The 25,161-nt window shown below is 45.9% G+C and overlaps 1 protein-coding gene across 1 annotated transcript; it reads right to left on the reverse strand.

Moving 5' to 3' along the window:
* Positions 1–1,626: 1,626 nt before the first annotated feature.
* LOC137912159 (inactive phospholipase C-like protein 2) lies at positions 1,627–21,814 on the reverse strand. The gene is made up of 6 exons (XM_068756513.1): positions 21,557–21,814; positions 10,280–12,763; positions 9,050–9,253; positions 6,279–6,354; positions 2,062–2,171; positions 1,627–1,818 (listed from the first exon to the last, which is right to left on the reverse strand). The coding sequence occupies exons 1-6, from the start codon at positions 21,809–21,811 to the stop codon at positions 1,627–1,629; spliced, it is 3,321 nt and encodes a 1,106-aa protein (XP_068612614.1). The 5' UTR covers positions 21,812–21,814.
* Positions 21,815–25,161: the final 3,347 nt, after the last annotated feature.

Raw genomic sequence — 25,161 nt, forward strand, 5'->3', positions numbered from 1 at the left:
CCATAGAAAGGGAGAAATGGAATTTAAGTAGATGTTTAGCTACAAATGCGCCATTTTTATTGAAGCTAGCATATCGGGCTGAACACTTGATGCAAGAGACAACATTCTTTGAGCCTCATAACCTTTCAAAGTAGTTCCATATCGATCAGGTAAATGCGGCGGAAGGCCGTCACTAGCGTTGGCGCAGAGCCACGAAGAGGTCAAACGGACCTTTTAGCATTGAATTTTAAGTCTCAATTGCAGTTTTGATCAGGAAATGGCAAAAAGTTTCGTGTTGCTAATTTTCAGATGACCCTCAAGGATAAAAATATCTTGGGTCAAGTATTCTAAACTTTAAAACCGCTACTCCACAAATCACAGCTTCCAAAGTGACCATAAAACGGAATCTTTTCCTGAACCCGCTTCTTATAACCTCCCTGAAGTTAGCTTTTATTGCAGAGGCTGCTGATGCAGTGGACTAAAGCAGAACTACAACTTTAATGACATTAAATGAACCACACAAGTACGGACCAGGAAGAATGCTATTGGATCCCTCCTGCTTTTAAACTGATAATCAATAATATGGCAAAATTCAATTCTGGAGGCCATTTTTAGAAACAAGAGCCCTGAAATCAGAGGAGCATGCCTCCAAAAAAAGACCCAAAGACAATCCAGAGCGAAAAGGAAACGTCTGAGTGTTTCCTCACTGGTTGCTGGTTATGATTTGTCAAACTGCAAATGCATTCCATTATTAGTCCTCCTGTCTCGAGCCTCACATGTTATCTGCAGACAAATAAAATGTTTGTTTCATATAGCTTTTATAAAATAAATCTCATAGTATACAATGATAAAATGACTCGCACTGCAGAAAAAAGGTAACAGGAAACTCCATATATACACAGAATAGTATGTTGTACTATTTTTGGCAGACGAGAAGAAGGACGAGTTCAGAACTGTAAACGTCTCTGTGTGACGTTTCGGTCACTCTTCCGTTCCCTCGCGACTCCAGCCGGCCGTTACATCCAGAACGCCAAAAAACATTGTGCTTTAAGAAACCTCCTTGGAACAATCCGATGGCTCTTTTCCCGTTTTGTCTCCGTGGTAACAGCCCCCCAGTCTGCTGAGTGTCACCCTGCTCCTCCGACCCGGGAAGTGAGAGGACCGGGTCAGGAATGAAAGACGGAAAATAACAATGCATCAGGATTGTGGGTTTATTCGAGCCTGGAACGGATTATCAGCGTTTCCCCCCCAAAACTCCTGCTTTTGCTGGACGTAAACATAAGTTTTTATAGGACGTGTGCGTAAAATGGATCGACAGATGCAGAGCGTGTTTAAAAATCTAAAAAGCTTTCGGTGCAGTTCCCAAACATTTAACCGTTGTTGAGCCTTGTGTGATCTGAGCTCGACTGGGACGTTTCAGTAAGAGCTTCCAGGTGTGTTGTGATGCAGGAAAGTGTACGATGGAATGCTGAATAACACGTGTGTGTGTGTGTGTGTGTGTGTGTGTGGGTGGGTGGGTGGGTGGGTGGGTGGAATCGAGCAGTGATGCCAAAATAAAAGCGTGGAGAGCTTTCGGGGTTTTACTCAGGAGGCAGAAACGGAACGGGAGGTCTCGGTGCGAAGGCCAGGACGGCACTGCAGCAGTCCTTAGTCTTCATCAGTGAGCTCTTCCTCCCTGACCGCCTTCTCCGGAATAGCTTCGAGGCTCGACCTGGTTTTGGAACCCGAGCCGCCCGCTGGTCCGCCTTTGCTCAGGTTACACGTGAGCGCGGCGTAGTGGATCTGTTTGAGATTCTCCTGGACTTCACTCCTGGCGTGCTTCAGTAGGTCGGCTTGGCCCTGGGGGAGGGGGGGGGGGGGGGGTGTAACGACAGATCAAAGCGTGAGAGCAGAGTGGTACAGGAGACATGAAGGCCGGCTGGGAGCTGTCAAGTAAATGGATTAACTCTCAGAGGTTTCCTACAGCAGCTACTGGCCACTGAGTCTGACCTCTGACCTCGTGAGAAGGAACACAATTCCAATGCTATCTGGCGAATGCGTGCTACTCTAACACCCCCCCCCCCCCCCCCCCCCCCACCTCACCTTCAGTATGGTGATGTTCCACGTGAAGCTCTCCACTGCCTTGTGCAACTTCCTGCCCTTCAGGCCTTCCTTCGTGGCCAAGTCGTGGAGGTTCTCGTGAAATTCCATGGCTGGGGGGGGGGAAGAGAGACGGATGAGAGCGGGTGTTGACTCAGTCTGGTTGGAATTCACAGCGGTTCGTGAGACGGGGGGGGAGAAGCGGCTGGGAGATGTGACTGGGGGGCTAATCCAGGAATCGCATTAGAGCAGAAACACTGGCGTGTACTGTCAGCATTTCACGGCCTCCTCTGGCGGCTTCAGTCTGTGGAAACGAAGAGGAAAGGCCTTCCTCTGTCCTGAGAGTGAATGTGCAGCATCATAACGGCTGACGCCAGCAGACAGCGGCTGCTGCTCAAGGTCTTAGAGGAGACCTCAGGTTGTGTTACAAGACAGGAAGGAGCAAAACCGGAGTCACAACCATCAGAATGTTCGTTTCTCTGTTTCCCTATTCTGGATGGCGCTGACGGAAGCGTTTGTCACGGTGGCAGTAGAGAGTAAACAAGGAGCTGAAGAGGACCCCCCCCCCCCCGTCTCGGCAGCATCTTCACATTCACGAATCTGAACGCTGTCTCCTGAAGGTTGGCGCGTGGTTGGGAAAAGCCACAGCGGCGCATCGTACCAAGGTGGCGATTCGATGTCGAGAGAAGGGCGCAGGAAAAAACAAGTCGACTCACGGAAGAGAACAAAAGGAGGGATGAAGAGAAGTGAAGAGCCCTAGAAACGGAGGGAAGCGGAGGAGAGACGGCGTGGGCAGACGGACGTGACGCTGCTTCACTGTGGGTTAACATCAAGCCCCCCCCCCCCCCCCCTTGCATGACTGAGTCTGACCGAGGTCATGCTGAATGTTACGTTGGCTCGTCGGTACAGAAACGCAGCAACGGGCAGCCCTGATCTGGGAGACGGCGTTTCTACGAAGCAGGAAGCCCTTTGCTGCGTAAGATATCAGCAAGTCGCTGCTGTAGCCATGGAAACGGATGTGCACGCAAGAGAGACCCCCTTTGTGTGAAATTGCCATAACAGGTGTGGGGCTGGGCTTATTTAGGGCCTCTGAGCCGGGAGCCGGCCTGCCACCAGATCATCGCACGCGGCTCCCGACTCGCACGAACGTCCTGCATCGCAACGCGACTCCCGACTCGCACGAACGTCCTGCATCGCAACGCGACTCCCGACTCGCACGAACGTCCTGCATCGCAACGCGACTCCCGACTCGCACGAACGTCCTGCAACGCAACGCGGCTCCCGACTCGCACGAACGTCCTGCATCGCAACGCGACTCCCGACTCGCACGAACGTCCTGCATCGCAACGCGACTCCCGACTCGCACGAACGTCCTGCAACGCAACGCGGCTCCCGACTCGCACGAACGTCCTGCATCGCAACGCGACTCCCGACTCGCACGAACGTCCTGCAACGCAACGCGGCTCCCGACTCGCACGAACGCCGTGCGAAGCCGAAACGTCCTGCATCGCAGCGCGACTCCCGACTCGCACGAACGTCCTGCAACGCAACGCGGCTCCCGACTCGCACGAACGCCGTGCGAAGCCGAAACGTCCTGCATCGCAGCGCGACTCCCGACTCGCACAAACGTCCTGCAACGCAACGCGGCTCCCGACTCGCACGAACGCCGTGCGAAGCCGAAACGTCCTGCATCGCAGCGCGACTCCCGACTCGCACGAACGTCCTGCAACGCAACGCGGCTCCCGACTCGCACGAACGTCCTGCATCGCAACGCGACTCCCGACTCGCACGAACGTCCTGCAACGCAACGCGGCTCCCGACTCGCACGAAGGCCGTGCGAAGCCGAAACGTCCTGCATCGCAGCGGCTGCCAAATTGTTTCAATTTCAGCTCGTTCGTCTGGAACCACAGGGCTGCTGCCGCCGTGCACGTGAACCGTGACGATGCTGAAGATGGTGCACAGTCTCCATCCTCACACACACACACACACAGAGGATGTTGCCTAGCAACATTTTATGGAGTCTGGCAGGCAAGAAAGGGGGGATCTCGTTCTGTGAGGTAACGCTGGAGGACAGCAGCTTGTGGGTCTCCACAGTACGGAGGAGATCACAACCGTCATCACGGGATTGATTATTGATCCTTTCAATAAGCAATATTACATCTGGGCTACATTTGCTGCAAAGCTGGAACAGACCAGGTAAAAAATGATAAATGAAAATTCATTCATCATGTGAAAGACTACCTAGGATAGCAGAGCACTGCGCTACATGGTGAAATGTCTCGGGGAATCCACATCCCAGGAGATATTCCGGTTTAGCACTGGCTCTTTGGTTGGTCTCCTGTGGAGCGTCGCTGCAGCTCCTCTCAAGCCTCGACGTCCGTTTTCTGTTTGTTTGTTCCGCAGCAGGTCGATCGTCTGGATAACCCAAATGCTCTTTATGGACCAACCCCTGTTGTATATTACCAGGCTTGTATTTGTATTCATGTGGTTTTGCCCCACATTCAACACTAAATGCTTTTTATTACTGCACTTTAAAAACGAAGCAGCCGAGCCAGCGTCAAAGACTTCCTTTTACCGGTGGAGTCAGATCCGCGAAGCCTGAATCTGCACGAGGGCTCCACGGCTGATCTCCACGACGACGGCGTCGTTCAAGCTTCCTGCATCAAGCCGGAACCGCGACCGATGTGTCGAGGACAGATGACGTTTGTTGGACTGCCTGGCTTGTGAATACTGTACCTCATTCATCAAAGCCCGCTGTTGACCACATCTGGATCTGGTGGCTCGACTTACTGTGAGATTCAGCTTTCCTTAAATAAGAACAAAGTACTGGTACTACAGACCCGGTATGCAGCGGGAGTTGAACCCTTATTAAAAGGTAAATGGAGGTGCGGGTGTTTTCTGGCCCTGCCTGACCTGATGCGATGGATTATTCATAACTTGAATAGCTGTTGCTGCTGGTATGTTCTGCGTTCTGTCGGTTGGGAATTGGGTTTGCACTGTCCCAGTTTCTGCACCCACAAAACTGCACCGAATGAGCACATTGAAATGCAAGCATGGGTGCACAAACGCACAAATCGGACAAGTCGATGTTGGAGTCGATCAGTTTGCCAGCTGCCGTGTCCTGGTTTACAGCTGTTGATTGTTGTGCAGCTGATTTTATATAATGCTATGCTCCAGCTTTCTGAGACCAGAAGCGCCACCAAGCAGCAGGAAAAGGGCTCTATTGTCCATTTGGTCATTGTGTCGTGTAAGAGAATGATTCGCACTGACCCAAGTACGTATCAGGAAGGCCCAGAACTCGCTGCACTGCACAAACAACGCTGACATCAGATCCTGTTTCGTTTCGTGCGCGTCAAACCCTCAAACAGAACTTCAAATAAATGCAGTGTGGATGAAGAAGAACGTCTCCCACACAATCCCTTTGCTTTTATGTGTTGAGTCGACGCATTTGCACGCTGAATATTATGAATAGTCTTTGTATAACTACTACTGTATTTATAGCATAAGATGCTAACAAAGGCGGCACGGATGAACGGGCTAACGACAGAGAAAACTGGCTAAAGGACGTATTTTCATTCCACCTTTTAAAAGACATCATCGTCAACCCTGAGGCCAAGACAAGAGGAATGGAGTAATATCCAAGTCATCCATCTGGAAACGAATAAAACTGATCTGCGGTAATGGTGTTTCATCGTCACCTCCCTTCCGCTGCTTCCAGCAGGCTCTCCCGTTGATACATTAGCCCATCATGCTACCGTTAAATTCGTTGCCAGACGGTCCTGCATTATGAAGCCTGCTAATACCAAAAATGAGTTTCTCCTCATTAACAGGCTTTGCCCGTTTACACTTGTAAGATTAATCAAGCGTGTCGGAACAAAAGCCGTCGTCTAACGGGAGCACAGAGGAAACCCATCGGATGCAGACGGGACTGCACACCAAATGCACCACCGGTGTGGGGTGTCTGCTGGAACTATAGATGGGCCTCCATCTGTTAGCATTCATGTGGTCTGAACCCAATCCCTGTAATTAGCATGCAGTAAAGGAGCTGCTTCTGGTGTGAATTAAACATCTCCGTTTGAACCGCAGCGCTTCAAAGGAAACGGTGACTTGATTCAAAAGGAAATTCCACTTCTGTAAGTAAGCAAAGTAAGCGATCAGCATTGTGTGGCATCGGTGGTGGGGGGGGGGGGGGGGGAGGTCTTATTCTGTCATCGTCTCACCTGCTTTTTGAGTTTGTAGGATTCTCTCGTACACCCCTTCGCAGTTCTCCAGGAGAGTCTTGCTGGTCTGGATCACCTGAAAGGAGAGACACGTTTTGTTTTCGCCTTAATTTTCCACATCAGCAAAAACCGGGAAGCGGTCTCCTTCTGGTGGCCGGGTGTTTCTATCCAGGGAGGGCTAAGAAAAACAAGCTGCTATTACAGGCACGTCGCTGGGTGGGGTTTGCGGAATCGCATTTATTTAAGCCGAAATTAGAGGGAAGGAGACACGAGCAATTAGGATGTTTATTAAAGGGAGCAGGAACAATGTCTCGCATTCATGTAGAAAACGGATCTGTGAGTCCTGCTGGTCCTCGCGTATGAAAGCATCTCATTTTTAGGAAATGAGGTTAACGATTGGGATCCGTGTACGTTGTAATCGATTAGGCTAGCAGCACGTTATCTGTGAAACCACAGCTGCAAAAGATGCCAGGTTTAGCTGCTGTGATGTCATGCTTAACGCTAACTAAGAGCTCTGCTGACCTGCAGACTGGTAAAACTCTCACGGTGGCCGTTAAGGCGGACCCAAAGACTTACGGAATCCGCTCGTAAATTAAAAGGCACCACCGCATCCGGCCCGCTTTCCTTACAGAAGGACGATGGCGCCGTGATTTCAGGAGGCTAATGAAGCATTTGTAGGCCCGTCACCAGCGCATGCAGACGAGCGGCGAGTGAACAGGCTGCCTGGCAGACCATCTGGATGCTTCAGTTGGAGAAGGATCTCCGTGTTTACCGTAAGGAGGTTGTGCTTATTTCAAACGGCGCCTTTGTGTATGCAGAGTTGTTGTAATTGACTGGAACGTTCCTTAAGTGATTTAAGTGCAACACGGAGGTCGTGTCACGGAGCCAGACTGTCCTGCCAAGACAAACTGGGAGGAAAGAAAAATGCAATTTTACTCAAGCTCGGTAGCAACGGCACTCTGGTGGGGGGAGGAAAAGAGAAACGAGCAACGGCATGTCCCCGGTCAATCTCTGGAGCGGCCCGACAAAGCAGAGGGAAGGTGTGGAGACACAGGAGAACAAACGTTTCACTTTCATTCTTTAATCTATTCTATACTTCTTACGCCGTCACCTTTTTGTTTATTCCATAATTTCCCACCGTCTCTCATACATCCTGTCTTTGTGCTGTGAAAAGTTCGCTCCATGGGTCCAAAGTTTCCATTCAATCATCACAACTTCAGGAGGATAAGCGAGCATGGCAAGGCGTTGGATTTGCTCAAGATGTACGCCTCCATGTCTTGAGTGTGATTACACTGAGCCCATCTGCTGATACGTTCTGTAGGGGGGGGGCTCACGGTTCCCCGATCTCACGCGGTGAGTCACGATGTTGGTTGTTCATCACGCCACGGCTGCAGTGTGCGACGCTTATAGCTGTCCCGTACACTGTGATTACTTTCCTAATGGAGGATGAAGGAATGGCCATTTTGTTGGCAGAAACGCCGTCTTCTGCGTATTTATAGGCCCGTGTTAAGGTGACTGGTTGGACGCAGAGTCTACCCCTCATCACTGCTCAAATTTAGACACAAATGCCCATTTATTTAAACGGTGAGGCCACAAGCCGACATTATGGTGAGTCTCTCAAGCTCTTTCTCGGCACGTAAATAGTGGTTGAGACCGTTTGAGTGAAGACCTGGTTTACTATTTGGACTTTGCTCTATCTGTGCTCTTCCATACATTATTTAGCTCCTCTTCTTCATGTATGCCTCGTCACTTGCCAGCTCCACTTCAGTGCCTATCGCCTCTTTCCACCAGGGCCAATTAACTGTCCCTCTAGCCCTGAGTCTGATCACGGCAGAGGGGTCACCTTTATTGCTATGCCTCAGTCTTTCAGCATCAGATATTGACCTTTGGCTCCAAAGAGACGGAATTACTCCATTTATTGTTTGTACAAGGTGAATTACACGTGAGGTTTCTCTGTGGTTTTGTACTGGTGTACACACCGTCTGATTGAATTACAAATGACAGTATCAGAAGTGTGTATTCAAGAAGACCAAAGGAAATATTTAATGATGGTATCACAACAGTCTGTTCTCACACCCATATTTTTCTCGTTTAAATTCAGTGCCATCCACAACTGGGCTCAGACACTGATGCTGAACACTGAATCTAGTTTTACAGGGTTGAATAGATATTCTGGCAACATAATACCACAGCGAATGTGATTAGAAGTATTCATCATAGTTCACTTATGGCAGGTTCAGGGGATCTGCCTAGCACCTTAAATAATGCCAGGAAGTGAACTTCCCGCTCATAATGTCCTGGGAGTCCGTCCAACAGAACGGGGCGTGTTCAGGATGGTGACATTGTCTGACACTGGCCTCATTTACACGTTGTATAACGTGATTATTGATTTCATTACTTAACAGAGATCCAATCCATTACCTAACTGCTTCATGATGTCCCATTTACACCCAGCAAGGTATTGATTTGATTGGACTCCAAACTAGCCGGCTCAGTCTTCTATTTTTTTCTTTTCATGACTTCGTACATACAGACATAACAGCGCTGTAGAACTCCCCCTGAACTAGAATTAGATCTCACCAATGCTGCCAGGATCTACCTAGAAACGCATCAGCAGATGGAATCATGTCTGTTTATTTATGGCCTCAGTAAGGTTTGTTTAACTGAATAGAAGACATTTTATGTAATCCTTTTATAAAGCTTTTATAATTTAGTAACCGGGTGTCATTGCCGCTACGTCCCCCCCCCCCCCCCCCACACCCGATACTCACCATGTCATACGTTGTGACAACTTTCTTCAGGACCTCTGGTAGCAGGCCTTGAAGCTCAAAGTTAGGGTACTGGTCAGCGAGGTTGAACACCAGAAGTGGGCTGTTCTCGGGTCCAGTAAGTCGAGGGGACAGGGCCAAGATGCACTGCTTCAGGTTTGCCACTGCTGAAAGGCCGCACAGCTCTTTAAAGGACACAATGGCATTCTAGAGACAGAAGAAGCAGACGACACACACCAGATATATTTGTTTAAACTGGCATGACATTCAAAAAGCATGTCTCATTGCATAATATGCGAGGCAGATAAGAGATGGACTTAATATTCCATGCTGCTAGAATCCAGTCTGTGTTCCCTGAACCCTGAATATGTAACCACAATGTTAGAGGAAGTGGCTGGAAGCACACTCATTACCGGTGAGAACCTTCGCCCTGGCACTTCTACACATAAACACTCAATCCTTTTGGGCCAATGGACACGAACACGCACACACAAATCTTAACTTTCCGGTGAAAGGCCAGATTTAAAGCCTACCGAAACAATAATGGGGAAACACTGAGACAGGATGGCAAAGCTGTTTTGCAGTCTCAAGGCCTGTGTCTTGTAATCGCACAAAGACTACAATATATACACAACTACCAAAATAAATCCTGAAACAATGCCTCACCACAAGGTGTCTGGACACTGCAGGTCAGCGTGTCTCAATGTTAGGTTTCTTTTCAGAACCTTAAAATCAGACACAGCTGACTGGATTTGTCATTTGGTTGCCAAAATTATACTTATCACAGAAAAAAAAAAAAAAAAGTTATGGGTGACGTAATGAACTGAATGATTCCAACGATATTTTTACCTCTTCTATTTTAATGTCGTTTTAAATGTATTCCACATTAGATTTCAAGGATCTACCATTCTAATAGGTATGTTCTGTATTAGTCCTCTTGCATCTGTTTAGACCGTTGCATGACACACAAGGTTTAGATCAAATGTAATTAAGTCAAGCCTGGGGGGGTTGTAACTTTCTCTCTTTTCAGGGAAGGATCTTTTAAATCTTTCTAGTATATCTGGTTTTAATCTGCATTAACTTGGTTTTTCATTCATCTCCCTCAGTAAAGCATTTCCATACATCAAAATGGATGAAAAACCTACCATATATAAAACAATTTTTATTTCTGGCTCAGTGCTGTGCATTTTACTGAATCCAATAAGCATTTAATGGAGTCTAATTCCATCCTACCTGCATGTTTTCTCTGAGATCCGTTGCTTCCCTCAGTGGCAGCAGGGCTGTTTTGAAGACATCATCCACAGTCTTGATCAATAGCACCCTCATGCTGGCATACTCTCGACTTCTCTTGCCCTTTCGTACAGACAGGCCTCTTTTGTGCGGCTTGCCGCCCCCTCTCCGATTGGTTATAGCCACGTGAACAAACAGCAAGGTATGTGGCAGAACCTCACCCGTCAGGGACTGGAGTGGTACGTGGCGAAAACCTGGTTGGAGACACTCAAACGGGATTGTATATTGGCCGATAAACTCATCACCGATGTAGTCGTCATCCAGCACAACAAAGCGCAACATGGCGAGTTCAGGGAGATTTATCTGGAACTCAAAGCTCTCATCAAACAGTGGGTTGTCCCCATTCTGGTTGACAGTTTTAGTCCTTTGTTCTGCACAGTCAGCAGGAATGCCATGTATTTCGACGTACACATAGGGGTCGACGACATCGCCTTTGGCACCTGAGCCTTTGGGTTTGGGGAAGTTCTGTCCACTGATCATCTTAATGTGTAAGAGCTGTGGAGAGACACCAGGCACAGTATCTTTAGTGTTGGCACTAAAATATGAAACCTGCTCCCTCATGATTGCTGGACGTAGAACATAGCCGCAGTTCCCATTCTGACGGAACCAGCCGATGTTCAGATCCATCATCAACCCGGGAGTCTGGTAGTTCATTGCCACAATCTGGCAACCACACTTCCAGAAATCTTGTGGATTCATGTTGCTGGAGTCGATGCGCATGGGGCTTGGGTAAACCCGTGCAAGGAACTTCTTATTATAGTTGACAAAGTCACCGGGAAATTCACTGGCACAGCGACTTGCGAAGACCTCATTGAAAGAGCAGAGTTCCCATTGCTTCTGGTTCTGGAAAGATGTAGGGAAGTCTTTGAACTCCACAGACTTACAGAGGGTCACCAGATCAGAGAGGTCCTTGGACAGCTGGAACTTCTTGAGAGCAATAGTGTGCTGTTCCGCAGACTCGATGCTCATTCTTTGAGACATCTCCGCCCCTTCGTCCTCGTCAGTCACCTCACCTTCTGAAGCAGTGCAGTTCGTGCTCAGTTTCTTACCCTTCACCAGGATCTTTCCCTTCAGGTCAAAGGGAGCAGGGAGGTAGCAGTCCTCTGGTTTTGGGGGATCTAGTTGGATCTTGTCTCCAAGGATCTTCTTTAGGTGCTGAAACATGACTCTCTGCTGTTTTAAAGAGCAGTGGTTTTCCAAACAAAGGATTAGTGGAAATTCAGATGCAACAAATGCATACTTGTTGATAACGTCGATGACACTGTGAAAAGCTATCTGCGACGTCATCGTGTGACCAGTGTAAATAACAGGTTCGTTATCAGGCCCATCCCACACATCCAGCTCAACGCTGCGGCAGCCCATCTTTAGAGCACGAATATACCCCGTCACGTCAGAGGGACCTCTGAACTGATCTTCTATCAGGTATGTGTTATGGGAAGCATTAATGTAATAATGGGACAAGGGTTGGTTCATATCTTGGCAAACTGTTTTTTGCTCAGGGTCAAATATATGGCACTCTGGGGCCATAAGATAGTTGGTGAAGCCATCAAGAGACAGCCAACCCTTGAACTGGCCCTCTTTCGATGGCTCATATTTCTGAATGACTTCTAAGCTGGTGTCTTCACTGACTTGTGCCATGCCCTGCTCTGCTTCCAGAAATATCATCAAGTCCTTGGTATCCAGAAATTCTTTGTTACTGGAGAACTGAACAAAGAGGAAATATATCTCTGGTCTGGTGCAAAGGTCATGAAAGACCTCGATGAATTCATCTTTTGTCACGTCAGAACCTGCTTTGTCTTTAGCTTTGTGAACCTCCTTTACCTTTAATTCTATTTTTACGTTTTTAAGTCCCGGGTTTAACTTTTTGACTAGCTGCACAGCAGCACACATCGTTATTTGACTGTTGTTATTGCTGTCTGCCTGATCAAAAAGTTCCCCTAGCCAAGATAAGCGCATGTTGTTCTGACTGCTCTCAATCATATTCAAGGTATGTTTCCCATATGATATCAGGTACCGCAGCCCTGTCACCCATATGTTGGCTACATCTGCAGTATTTGCCACCAAGTCCAGGGACTCGTAGTTCTCTCCAAAGATAATTGAAAAAGCACAGTCCTCCGATATCTGATCATAGGTTCCATTAGTTCTAAAAGTGTCTGTATTTTTCCCTGTCCGAACCTCCTTGATGGATTTGACATCAATTTTGGCCTTTTCTGATTCCTTCTTTGAGGGCTCCCATCTCAAAGACTGCATGTCGGCATCAAGGAGAAAGTATCTGTGGTAGATACGTGAATTGGATCTGACTTTCTTCAGCTCCGAGCCATCCACCATTGCACCAATGCAGTCACTTGCACTGCTGATTTTCTTCTCAGTAGGCATGCTACTGAAGGAGACGGTCTTCTTTCTTTCTTTACGATGTCTTGAGCCATCCTGTAGAGAAACAGAACATAATGAATTTAATTCTCTGGGATGCAGTCTCGCCATTTATTGCCTTTAATAAAAGAGGAATTCGCCACTTTTCAAAATATGTTAAATGTTAACTATTTTGCCTTCAGGTTTTTTAGGCAAATATAAGGGTAAATTCGGTTAAATATTTACCTCAGTGCAATAAAACAGAACAGAGCTTGCTGCCTGATGGTCAACTGTTTCCATGTCACGTCTCTTTCCTTGCTGGTCCCTTTTTGTTCCTAATCATTTACAGAGCAGAATATCAGCAGCAACTTTGTTGGGTGACTTAAGGTAACTGCCACAGTATGTTAAGGAGTTGTGACAGGAAATCTCCCCTGGGGGAGTTTTGTCCACAGAAATCTAATCATCTTCAGCAGGCACATTCTTGACATTTTCAAACAACCCTGATCTTTTCAATGGAGCAGTTTCTTTTAGTACAAGCGCAACCACTCGCATGCTAATTATTATATGGCAGCTTCTTGGTAACCCTTTATATAAAGTAAATTTATCAGCCATACAATATCTGAGGTTTAATGATATGCTCAAAACCTTTTGTAGTGCCAAAACCACGGTCAAAATTGGCCCTCATTGTCAAATCTGTGGACACATCTAAAGGTAATATAATTATTAATTAAACTTAGTGGAGTCATGCATATGCGAAAAAATGGAGCTGTTGAATTCTGGAGGGCATCCAGACAAAAAGGTGGAGCAGTGATTGATTTTTATTTGTTTTTATAGGTGAGGCTAGAAATTCTGATAATTGTCTAATTTGAAATTTGACAAGGGCGTTCTTTATCTTAAAGAGGGACTACTGGGCTGTGGCAGAGGTCTATGCTCTTTTGGAGCGCCCTTGTACTTGCCTTTTAAACATTTCCCAAATTAAAACGTTTGTTCAAGTCCATATCTATAATGGGCTTTTGTACCCGTCTGATATTTACTTCTTTTTTCATTTCACCAATGATTAAAAGGAAGGTGATAATGCTAAGATTGATAAGATAACAGCTGCAATTTCAAAATCAGCGCTACGATAATCTTTATGACTGTAATTTACATGTTTGCACATGGGCATGGTGTGACAAAGCCATGGATACTGACTCGGCACCACGCTGCTCCGCAGCCTTAGTTTGGTTGTTTAAATTATGATATCTTAAAAACTAAACTAAAAGGGTATAAACAGGAAAGAGGCTACGACGTTCTCCCTAACACAAAGAACAATATGCTAAAAATGTCTAAGGCACATTTACAGTGACTTAGATTTTACATCTCATTATGTATAGAAGTAAAAGTATAAACATACAAGGATCCCTCTTTCTAACAGTCTGCCGGTTAAGAGGATTCCATCATATCAAAGGGGAGTTTTAAACCTAAATGCATGACTGCAGATGATCCATATGATCTGTACAAAAATGTGAACTTGTTCTATTTCATATTTACTTTGAATTACAGTCAAAGTTCATCCATTGAACATTTCTGTTTCCTGTTGTATTGCCTGGGATACCATGTCAGGAATTCGCTCCAGGATTTCCCTCAGCTTCCTGTACCTAAACTAGAATACAATACTGGAACACACCCATTTAGACCCTTTTCTGCCTCTGGTGGAGGTCAGACGGGCTGGGGGGGGGGGTATTTTACAATTAGTCGTATGTTATTGGTCTTAAGATCATTATCATCAAACTGTGTGTTGCTGTCTCATATTTACTGTAAATGTTATTTTAGATAAACCACTGAAGTGGCATTTTGGATCTTGAATTACCGTATAAAGATGAACACTAATATTTCAGTGAAACAATTAAAATGCATGACTGCATCAGAGGCGACCCGCCTCGAAACTCACAGGATGTGAAACCTAGTTTCGTTTTTTTACGCCCAGGTTTACTGTTGATCTTAAAGTCATCTGTATTTTTAGATTGTCGGTGTATTTAAATTACAGTATCATGCGGCTGCATGGTACTGTAATACAGTATACATGTAGCTGATTCAGCTCCAGATTCGGGAATGGGATTTTGACACCACTACGGTCAAGTGGGAGTTAAGTACCGGTAGGTGGAGGGGTATTGGCTTTCCACCTTTGTCGATGAACCGAACAAATGTACTTCTGTGTCACATTTGTGTTATTCCATTTACATGACCGTTTAACTGAATTATACCTGGGTAGAAGATAGGAATAGACGGACATTTCTTGTAGCTTATTCGTGGAAACAATGACTATCTTTTGCATCAAGCAGCAAGTAACTTCTAACACACGTTTGAGTTAACTTGTCTTGACCTTGTGTGTCTTGCGAGGCGCATTGAGATGCTGAAATGAGATATTGTGCAGCTAAATTCAGGTTACACAGAGATGGGTGTGGAAATAACAGCCACCGGTTTCCTGGTGCTGATTAACAACGTATGGAAACCACTAGAGAACACAGTAGTAATAGCATAACACACCATACAATACTGAAGCTCACTACTTTCAAGTATTTTTATTCAATGCCAGAGGGACTTAAGGGCAAAGTTGATTTCATTATTGAAAATGTTTTATGCATATCTCAGGCTTAACATGGCTCATTATCCATTTATTTGTCTTTTTTTTTAGCTCTGTTCAAAGAAGAAAACTCCTGGTACATTTTCAAAGCTCGTCAGTGGAAAATAAGAATTATACTGAGGATTTTTGTTACGCCGTTTAATAATAGAGGGAGAATAACAAAGATATTCCCATCAGGCTCACCTTGACATTGAAAATACTTCCATGCTTTTGCATTCCATTTCAACATGTGCCTGAGTGGGTGAGGCAAACGCAAGCAAGTAGATCGAACCGCTCGGAAGTCCCGTAGAGATCGGAATCCCCTGTTGGACTGAATCCTGCATTTTATTTGTGGCTCAGTGGGCAGTTTAATTATTATATAATTAAACTTTCCAAATTTCAGTCTGAGGTTGCCACAGTCCCAACATCTCTGAAACATGTTGCTAGCATCAGTTTCAAAATGAGTAAATACTTTTCAGAAAGCAATGAAATTTCACTCTGTTTTTGACATGTTGCCTTGTGCTCGGTTCCGTTTACATTTCACATCGTCCCGACCTTGATGGAGACTCGTGGTGAGCTGTTCTGTTCATAATATAAACCGTCGGATTTCACACTTCAATGTTCTTAAGCCTGGCTAATATTCCAGAGAAGAGTTTTCTGTCTTGTTAAAATAGCACGAGGACGTTTTGTTCTCCAGCTGCACTGAAGTCAAACCCCCCAGGGGGTTCGACCTGGTGACGGCCCAGCTGCCTCTGTTGTGCAGCGTGTGATATCTGCCGGTCAAATGAACCGTGAAGGGGGCAACTACCCGGGGAGTTATTCTTAGAGCTCCAACATATCCTCAATAAATATGAGCGTTAAATGTCTGTTTCTGGAACAGTTTTGGTTCTGACTAAATGTTGTGAGCCTTCAATACTCCCCCCTGCATAGAACTTTTGACAAAAGTCTAATGCTGCTGAGGGCCCACTTACTAGCACATTTCTCACTTTCAGAAACAAGAAATCAAGCAGCACCTTTGTCTATTTTATTGCCCCAGTTTAGCACATTTGCTTATTCTAAGCTTCTTCTTCCTGTTGATAAGGGAGACTCAGATATAAGACGTTCAACATTTATTACTTGTTTAAAACGGTAAACAAGGATAATACAGGATTAACAAACGCTGGTACACGATGGGGACGATTACATCAGTTTGCAAGAAATGAAGATAGTACGCTGCTCAGAGTAAGCATTAGGGCTGACCTGAATGCTTCCAAGCATGACAAGGTGATTGCCATCCAGATTAGTGTTTGACTAATTAGGTTTGTTTTGTCCAAGAATTGGGTTGCCAACACCAAAATCAATACAAGCCCTTCTGCTCCGAATTTAGTCCTTTGAGTAAGAGTTTATGCCACATGCAATCCACCCCCATGGATTCAGATATCACAGGAAGCTTGTGCAGAAAAACTAAAAACTATCGTTATAAAATTGATAGGAGAGAGGAAGCAGGTTTTGGCGACTGTGAAATATTTTAACGGCTCAGATGGAGCTCCGGTTTAAGAGGACGGCCGCTTTTGCTCCAGGCTTTTGCTCAGCCGTGACCCTGACATGAAGCTTTGAATATTAAAGCTTCAAATATTGAAGGATAATTTGCACTAAAATTTCGAAGTCCACAAAATGGAATTCAGAACAGCCCTGACAAGCATACTGAGAAAGAATGTCAATTACACTGAGCGTCTCCTACAAACTGGGCCAGTACAATTAACATATTAGCTGCCAATGCTATGCGAATTCCTTCAGCCGACGGTTACTGTTGCAAGACAGCTTGGATGATTCATCCTAGGAGCCTCTTAAGGGATTCAATCTCAACAAATGTGCTTATTATGTACATATTAATCTGTAATAGCGTTAATATAGAGGCATCTTTAATATTGTTAATTTCCTTTGAGAGCAGTAGTTTTTAAATGCGGTCTGGGCGTTCATGTTAATAATTTTCTTGATGTCACACTCGACCCCTAACAGTCTGCGTTTAACTGCTGAACTGCTCTGACCGTCGGGTCATTCGGGCTACCCTGGAAATAAATCGTTGAGGCGAGGAGCACTTCAGTAGATCGGTGACACCTGAGCTGAACAGTGAATAGTCAATTAATCAGGTAAGCGGCCTAAGTGCTGCTGTTGCCTCCAACACATGCATCCTTGAAGAGTGAAGCGCTCCAGTATCAAGTCCGGCTGTGAAAAGATCTTTAATGAACGACCTCATCGACTGCCAGTAGCATCGGTTTGGGCGACGGCGACGGCGGTAAAGTCGCGCACGTACGCTCCGTTCAAAGATGCATCCAACATGGCCGCCTCAGTAGCCGGGCACTCGACGTCCAAGGTTGGTAGCTTTATTCTAAGGTGATGTCACTGCGTTAGATCTGTTAGTTATAACAAAGTGGTGATTCCAGCTTCGCGTAAGCATTCTGATCACTTCTTCATCATTAGAAAAACTGCCAGATGAAGCAGAGGCATATTTCTGGTGCTTTGTCTTTTCTCCATTTGATATTTGACTGGAATTCATTCCTGTGACTGAAGAATGATGTTAGCCTTTGGCGCCACTGACTGTGTATGCCTCAAGGCGTTTAACTGCTAACAACGAGCATCATGGATCATTTAGCGGCACCGCTGTGGATGTGGTGTTAAGCCAGTGAACTACAGCTCAGTAAAACAAAACACGGTGCTACAGCGTCACGCTGAAAACAGCGCAACAGTCTTTTCACAAAATAAGGCCAATAAAGGCGACGTTTACCCAATCCAATGACGATACTGAGGCGGGCAGAAGCTGCTGCACATTCAGAGGTAATTATTGACCACATGTAATCAGACAGCAGGATGGAAGCTGTGTTTGGGAGTTATTTCTAACCGCGTTGGCTGCTGATGACTACATTAGTATTAGTGTGCAGCATAAAATGCTGGATATACATTAGACAGATCACTTGATTAATCCCAAACTATTGGTTCTTCTGGGGATTGAAACAGAAATGTATCCACGTTTGCTGATCAAATCCCTCTCCTGAAGATTTGGATGAATTAGGTAGTTAAGTGTTTATTTATTTAACATTTACACAAACATTGTTTGATGAGTAAAGACTAAAAATGGCTAGAGGGTTGAGTCAGACGAGCATCCTGAGGTTATCTGTGGGATGACACAATATGGTCAGTCCCACGGAGGAATTTGGACTCCTAACAGTGTTGGTCCAACATAATTAATGGCAGATTGTTTTCCGCTTTAGCAGGGCGACATCACAAACCGGCTTTGCATTCTTCTGTGGCCAGAGCTGTGAAGTAAGTGTTAGTTACTGAACAATGGAATGATCCTCTGTTCAGCAGGTTCTAAGGTGTCACGCAAACGGAGCCGCGGGCTCATTATCTCTCTGCCATGGCCGCCCACATACAACATGGTTACGACTCGGCGGTGAAGTCGAGGCTTCAAAACACGCCAGTGAACACTTAGCTGTCAAATCTGAAATCATTCTTGCTAGCATTAGCATTTATAGTTTTCTATAGCAGCTCTTTGGTCAGTGGCTTGCTCAGTAGCCTTTATGTTGAACGTCACTGGATGTAGATAAATAAATAAATACATTATGTTTCTGTTCTCTGTCTCTCTATCACTCTCTCTCCCTCTTTGTTTTTGACTCTCATCCTACCTGTCCTTGTCTCTGTCTCCCTTCTCTGTCATTCTCAACCCAACCAGTTAAGACAGATGGCCGCCCACTATGAGTCTGAGGTTCTGTCCAAGGTTTCTGCCTGTTAAAGGCAAGTTCTGTATTTAACTACAATCCAATTAAAACATCTAAATTTTCTATTTTGCATGAACTATTTTTTGCAAACAGAAAGAAACATTCCACTTTAGATGTCGACCCTTACACACACCCGAGTATGTTCCACAAACCTTTATAGAAAATGGGATATTGTTTGACACCAAGTGCTACAGCTGTTACTCTGAGAATGTGGTTGCCGTTGTCCTGACCGCATCCTCCCATCACTTCAGAGAATTCGTTTAACTAGAACCGAGGCTGCCTTGTTGACACTGGTCCAACCCCTCACAACCACCGCACCTCGGTGCAAACGTCGGCTGTAAAAAGCGAGAAAATATTGACGTGCAGACAAGGGCATGACTTTGCTGACAAAATGAGAGATTGACTGGGGAGGCCAAATTATAAAGTACAAGCCTGACGATGGGAAATGTATTTTGTCTTTTAATATGTGATGAAGCCGTATTTGTTTGCACGGTGTCTGCATCAATAAAGTTGATTGCTGTTTGTACCATTCGTGATTTGTACATGTACAACAGAAAAAGCAGCCCATTGATGATGTTAAACTGCTGCACCTGGGAAGAATCACTGTCGGGGTAGAAGACAGAGCATTTTATGTCCTGCTGATTTGGACTATCTTTTACTGATCCAGGAGAAGGAAACATTTTGAACTTGCAGTACAAGGAGGGAAAAAGTCGGCATGTTTTAACACAATAAATCTTATTAGAGCTATGGAATGCTAATTCATCTTTGCCTCTCCTACCCCTAGGTATGTGTACACGACACCAACACTAAGATGAAACACCATGATCACTATTGGTTGAAAATAAATCTAAATGATGCATCTAATTAAAGTTCCTCTTTATACAAAACCAAACGTGCCTGTACCTTATTAAAGTCCACATTATCTCACTGCTCGCTCAAAGCAACATTTACTTTGAACGAATACACGATCTTCCATTGTGTATTCTGATGTGGCACTTAATCAAATTCATGTCCCAGAACAGATTTTTGTCTGGCACTGGACCTCCCTGCGCATCGCCTCTGGATTAGTTCGATTTATTGGACTGGGGTGTTAGTCCTGACAGGAACATGTTACACAAGAGACCTGTCGCTACCCTCTGTAATATGTTCTCAGTTTAAAACAAAGTGTCCCAAAGAATGAGTATAGAATGTTTTTGCTTTTTATCTGCTATGTAAATAGGCTTCCAGGTCTCTCTCACAGAGGTGGACATGTCAATGGGGACTGAGAGAGGTCTTTGTGTACTGAGGGATTGCTTGGAAATTTACAAGGAGGACATAATAACTTAATCCACATCAATCTTGAGGCGGGGGGGGGGGGGGGGGGGGGGGGGGGGGGAACACCACAGCTCAATAACCACAATGTGCCGAGCAGCCATTTAAACAAGTCTGGTCGCTAATGGACCAAACTTCACATGTAAACAGAAACTAGGACATTCCCTCTGGCGGGGGCCCACTTGGACTCTGTGCTGAGATTATTTTATATTGAGGTAGACAATAATTAACTTAAACAAGTCGTGCTGTGGATAAAAATAAAGAAACTTTTCGTCAGCACAGCCATGCGACTCCACTTCGACATTTCCAAACGTGTCCCTTTGCCGTTTTAGGATTGACACGATGACAGCTGTAGCGGTAGAACTTGTATGTGAAACGCACTGCGGAGGCTTTCGACACACACTCGACTGAAGCAACGGGAGGAAGTGTCGTCATCCGTCGTACCCCTGAGGCAACACTTCCAACATCCCTACCCGTGACATTTGCCAACTGAACAATGACACTTTGTCTAAGACCGAAAACCTTCTGTTTGTGCTGCTTATTATTAGCATACCTCCTAAAAAATGTACCGCCGTAAACTGCAATTGAAGAACGAGTAAGAAGATGTTTAATATCGCATTAAAGCTCCAGTTTTCCTAACTGAGCCAGAGACGCCAATTACACATTAATTTAAAATATAATTTACTAAGGCTATTTTATCATTTAATATAACATTAACATTTTAAAGTAAGAATACTTTAAGACTATAAAGTTCATTCTCAATAACTGTTAAAATAAAGGCCATGATGTCAGGGCTCGGCCTTCGGGAGGTCAACATTATTGGTATTGATTGCTACACTCACTCCATTATCAGCTACCACACTGTGTTACTATGATCAATCCATCCATCTATTTTCTGTCATGGCTGGTCACTGTATACAGAGCAGTTGTAGCATGTTCTAACAAATGTCCTGGCATCCAATCAAAATATAGAAAAGACCTGCTAAAGCTACGACAAATAGTTGGACGGAGTACAAGATGTACTTCTGGTGATTCCTTCACCGGCCTGGGTGGTGACATCCAGCAAGCATCACACAAAAAGCAACAATGCACGTGAAAGAGACGAGCACGTCACAGCTTGGAACTTCAAACGCGAGTGCTGAGTGTTGATTTGGAGACTCGATCACATGATGTCCGAGCAGAGACTTGAACAGCAGCGTTTACCTTGATGATGCTGCTCCTGCGCGGTATCTGAGGTTTGCCATCCAATCCTTCAGACGCGTCGACGGTTTCCACCCCGGCATGGCCGCCCGGTGCGACCGGAGATCCCGGTCCGACCATGTTTTCAGATCTCCCACAGTCTCCATTCAACACCGACGCTTCGCAATGCGTCTGGCCAGCAGCCGCCTCGTCGCTGGGCACGGTCGAATCCCCAAGATCCAACGGAGGCAATCTGCCGTCCTCCCCAAACTCGGCCATAGGCGCGCGCGCGCGCGTACACACACACGCACGCACGCACGCAAGCTGCTGGATAGCAAAAAGCCTTTTTGTTTCAGCTTTACTCCAAATCTTTGCCTGGTTTGAACATTTTTCACGCAATTCTTCCGGATCATCGGTCGAAACACGTGCGCGTGCGCGTCAGGTTCCTGGGCTTGCTCCGTTCATTGCGCTCTGAAAAGAGAACAGCGGATCGATTAGCATGATCGGCGTCAGCAGTCCTGCTCGTAGTGCCCGATGCCTCCCCTCGTACTGCCGCGTGATGAATGCGTGAAGCCGTGCGCGCTGAAAGCGGATGTTAACTTAAAATCACGGCGGGTGTCATCGTGCACGCGTGCGGCGGCCGGCGCTTCCCTCGCGGTACCGGGAGAGGGCTTTGTCCCCCCCTTCGGTCCTTAGTCGTGGTCGTTAACGGTGAAGCTCTCAACTCCCGGATTAGCTTTGCGCAAGGTGCAGCAGCTATTCGGACTCGCCTCGTCTCTCCACAGGAGGAACGTCCGGTCGTCCGGTCGGTCGTCCGGCCGGTCTGTCCGGTCGGTCGGTCGGTCGGTCGGTCGTCCTCTTCAGCTGCTGCCGCCGCCGCACCGTCTGTTGCCGTCTCCGGCTAGTTAGCTAGTTAGCTAACTGACTGCTGGGTAGGTGAAGTTAATTTTCACAACAAACTCGGTCCAGACGTCACGTGTTTATAAGCTGTCCAAGCAGAGACCCCCCCCCCCCACCAGCCCAGCCCCCCCGTCAGTCAGACTCATTGCGTTCAAGTCTCAATTTTTAAGACATTATTTCACATTGCTCTGTGTGCGTGCGTGTGTGTGTGCGTGTGCGCAGAACAGGCTGCGATGTCAATCAAACTTGTTACTTTTTCACCAACCCGCAAGACCCGCCCAGTTTTTTCTTTTTTTTATTATTATTATTAATTTTTAAATACTTCATGAGTTTGCAATGAGCTCACATCCCCGTTAGCAGTGAATGAATTTCATCTGGGCATAAGTGTTTATTTGCAGCGTCATAATGTAATAATAACAACAAGAAGGTTGTAGGTTCAAACCCAGCTCAACAGGGGCCTTTCTGTGAGTGTGTTCGCCCCGAGCACTGCATGATTTGTCTCCGGCTTCCTCCCCACCTCCAAAAACATGCATCCATAGGTGAATACGCTAAATTGTCCACCGCACGCCTCTGATCACATACCACCGCATTATCCGCCAGCTCTGTGTGGGAAGCTGCTGGGCATGAATGACATCGTGACCACGGTCATGAAAACGGTGAACTTCATCCGGGCGCGTGGCCTGACTGAACCACCGTCAGTTCCAGCTGTTTTTGCGGGAGGTGAACTCGGAGCACGGGGATGTGCCGTACCATACAGAAGTGCGGTGGCTGAGTAGGAGCAAAGTCCTCCAACGGTTCTTTGAGCTCAGGGAGGACGGAGCTCTTTTCATGCAGAGTAAAGGAAAACGCTCGTCTGAACTGTCGGATCCAAAGCGGCTGTTTGATATAACCGAGCATCTCGCTCAACTGAATCAGAGTTGTTTAACATTAAATGGCTAATGAGTGGCAGGTGTGTCTCTAGGTATGGAGACACACCTGTCTCTATACTAATGACTAATATTTACAAATCCAGACTATCAGCTCATTTGTGTGTATTAATATTTATTTGGATTCGGATTATTATTATGGATTATTTTGTCGAAATAGATAAAAGATACTCAAATGCTTTTTGTCCAAGTCAAAATCATCAAAGGGGTTTCTGGCCAAACTCGCCGTTGATTAACGTATTCATTCATGAATTGATTCTGCATTGGTTGTGCCTTTACAGAGGAGACATTGACATATATGTTTGTCCCAGTGGGGACACGGGGTCCTCTGGAGCTGGAGGAGGGATTCTTGATTGGTTACATGTTGGTCAGGTCTACCCGATCAAATAAACGGACACATTCTTATAGGTTCCCAAAGAATAACAACTATCTGATTTGATGGATCAGCCACGCCGCCCACAGTGAGAGGGTGAGATGCCGTGTGTGTTGTTGATGCTGTTTATGGATCCATTAAATATAAATCCAGCTCTGACTGCAGCCAGCTGGGACACCCCAAGCTGGCTTATCTATCGTATCAATCTGTGTGTGTTGGAACAATCTCGTAATTAGTGCTCTCAATGGCGACGTTTACATGGACAACATTTCTTTAATCCCGTCAGAGTTCGGAGTAAAATTGTGATCGGATGCACTGTGTTTATGGACCCTAAAAATATTGATCCGATTAGGACTTGCATGTTCATGCATCACACTTTCGATCGAAAAAAAATATTTTGACATGCACAATTTATACCGGAAATAGCAGAAGCGCGTGACGTCACATGCGCAGTAAGGAAGGCTTGTACCGAAACATTGGAATAAGTGTTTTCATGCGCCATGATCGGATCATCAAACGGTATAAACCACCCCTCTTGATCGGGATAGAATCCTGATCGGATCAAGTTTGATTGGGTCAGACTAATCCGATTTGGGTGTGTACATGAAGCATTTTTATTCCACTCAGGATTTTAATCAGATTAAATATGTCCATGTAAACGCACCTACTGACTGGCTGGCTGATGAAGTTGATTTGTCCGACAGTGCTGTGTGTCAGCCGGGCGCAGCATCCACGCTGGAGAGCAGATAATTGATAGCGACAAGGCGCTCCAAGCTTTAATTGCTGCCGGGGAATTAGATTACCTTTTCAAAGTGCCTTCATTAGCAGAGGGAGAGCCATACCGATGGTCTCCTGATTGGTCTCATATTGTTCTGTTGTGAACCTGTTCTGGCAGCGCACTGGTGATCTGTGTGTTGAGGAGGCGTGCACTTTGTTTGTTTTGCTCTGTGTACATGCGTGTTCGCTATGCATGTCCAGTGTCGACTATGTCGTGTCGTCAGACATTAAACAGGAGGTTTGTAACCTTTTTCCAGGCTGCTGACTGTTGTCACAGTTTTAGAGAAAAAAGAAAAGATTGTTCCACTTCTTCAATTCAATTCAATTTTATTTATATCGCGCACTTTACCGGATTAGAAGAGAAAGACAGAACCCAACTTGACCCACTAGAGCAAGCACTTTGGCAACGGAGGCAAGGAAAAACTTCCCTTTAACAGGCAGAACCCTTGGACAGAACCTAGGCTCATGGTGGACGGCCATCTGTCTGGACCGGCTGGGTTTGAGAGAGAAAGGAAGGAAGGGAGCGAGAGAGAGGGAGAGAGATTTTGAAATACTGTCAGCTACATTTTTTAGAATAGGGTGGCAACCTGTTCTTTTTTTAAATTTTGTTTTAAAATTCTAATGGGAGGAGAAAGGATTTGTCCATCCATCCA

This window comes from Brachionichthys hirsutus, chromosome 3 (assembly GCF_040956055.1).
Source record: "Brachionichthys hirsutus isolate HB-005 chromosome 3, CSIRO-AGI_Bhir_v1, whole genome shotgun sequence".
Taxonomy (NCBI): domain Eukaryota; kingdom Metazoa; phylum Chordata; class Actinopteri; order Lophiiformes; family Brachionichthyidae; genus Brachionichthys; species Brachionichthys hirsutus.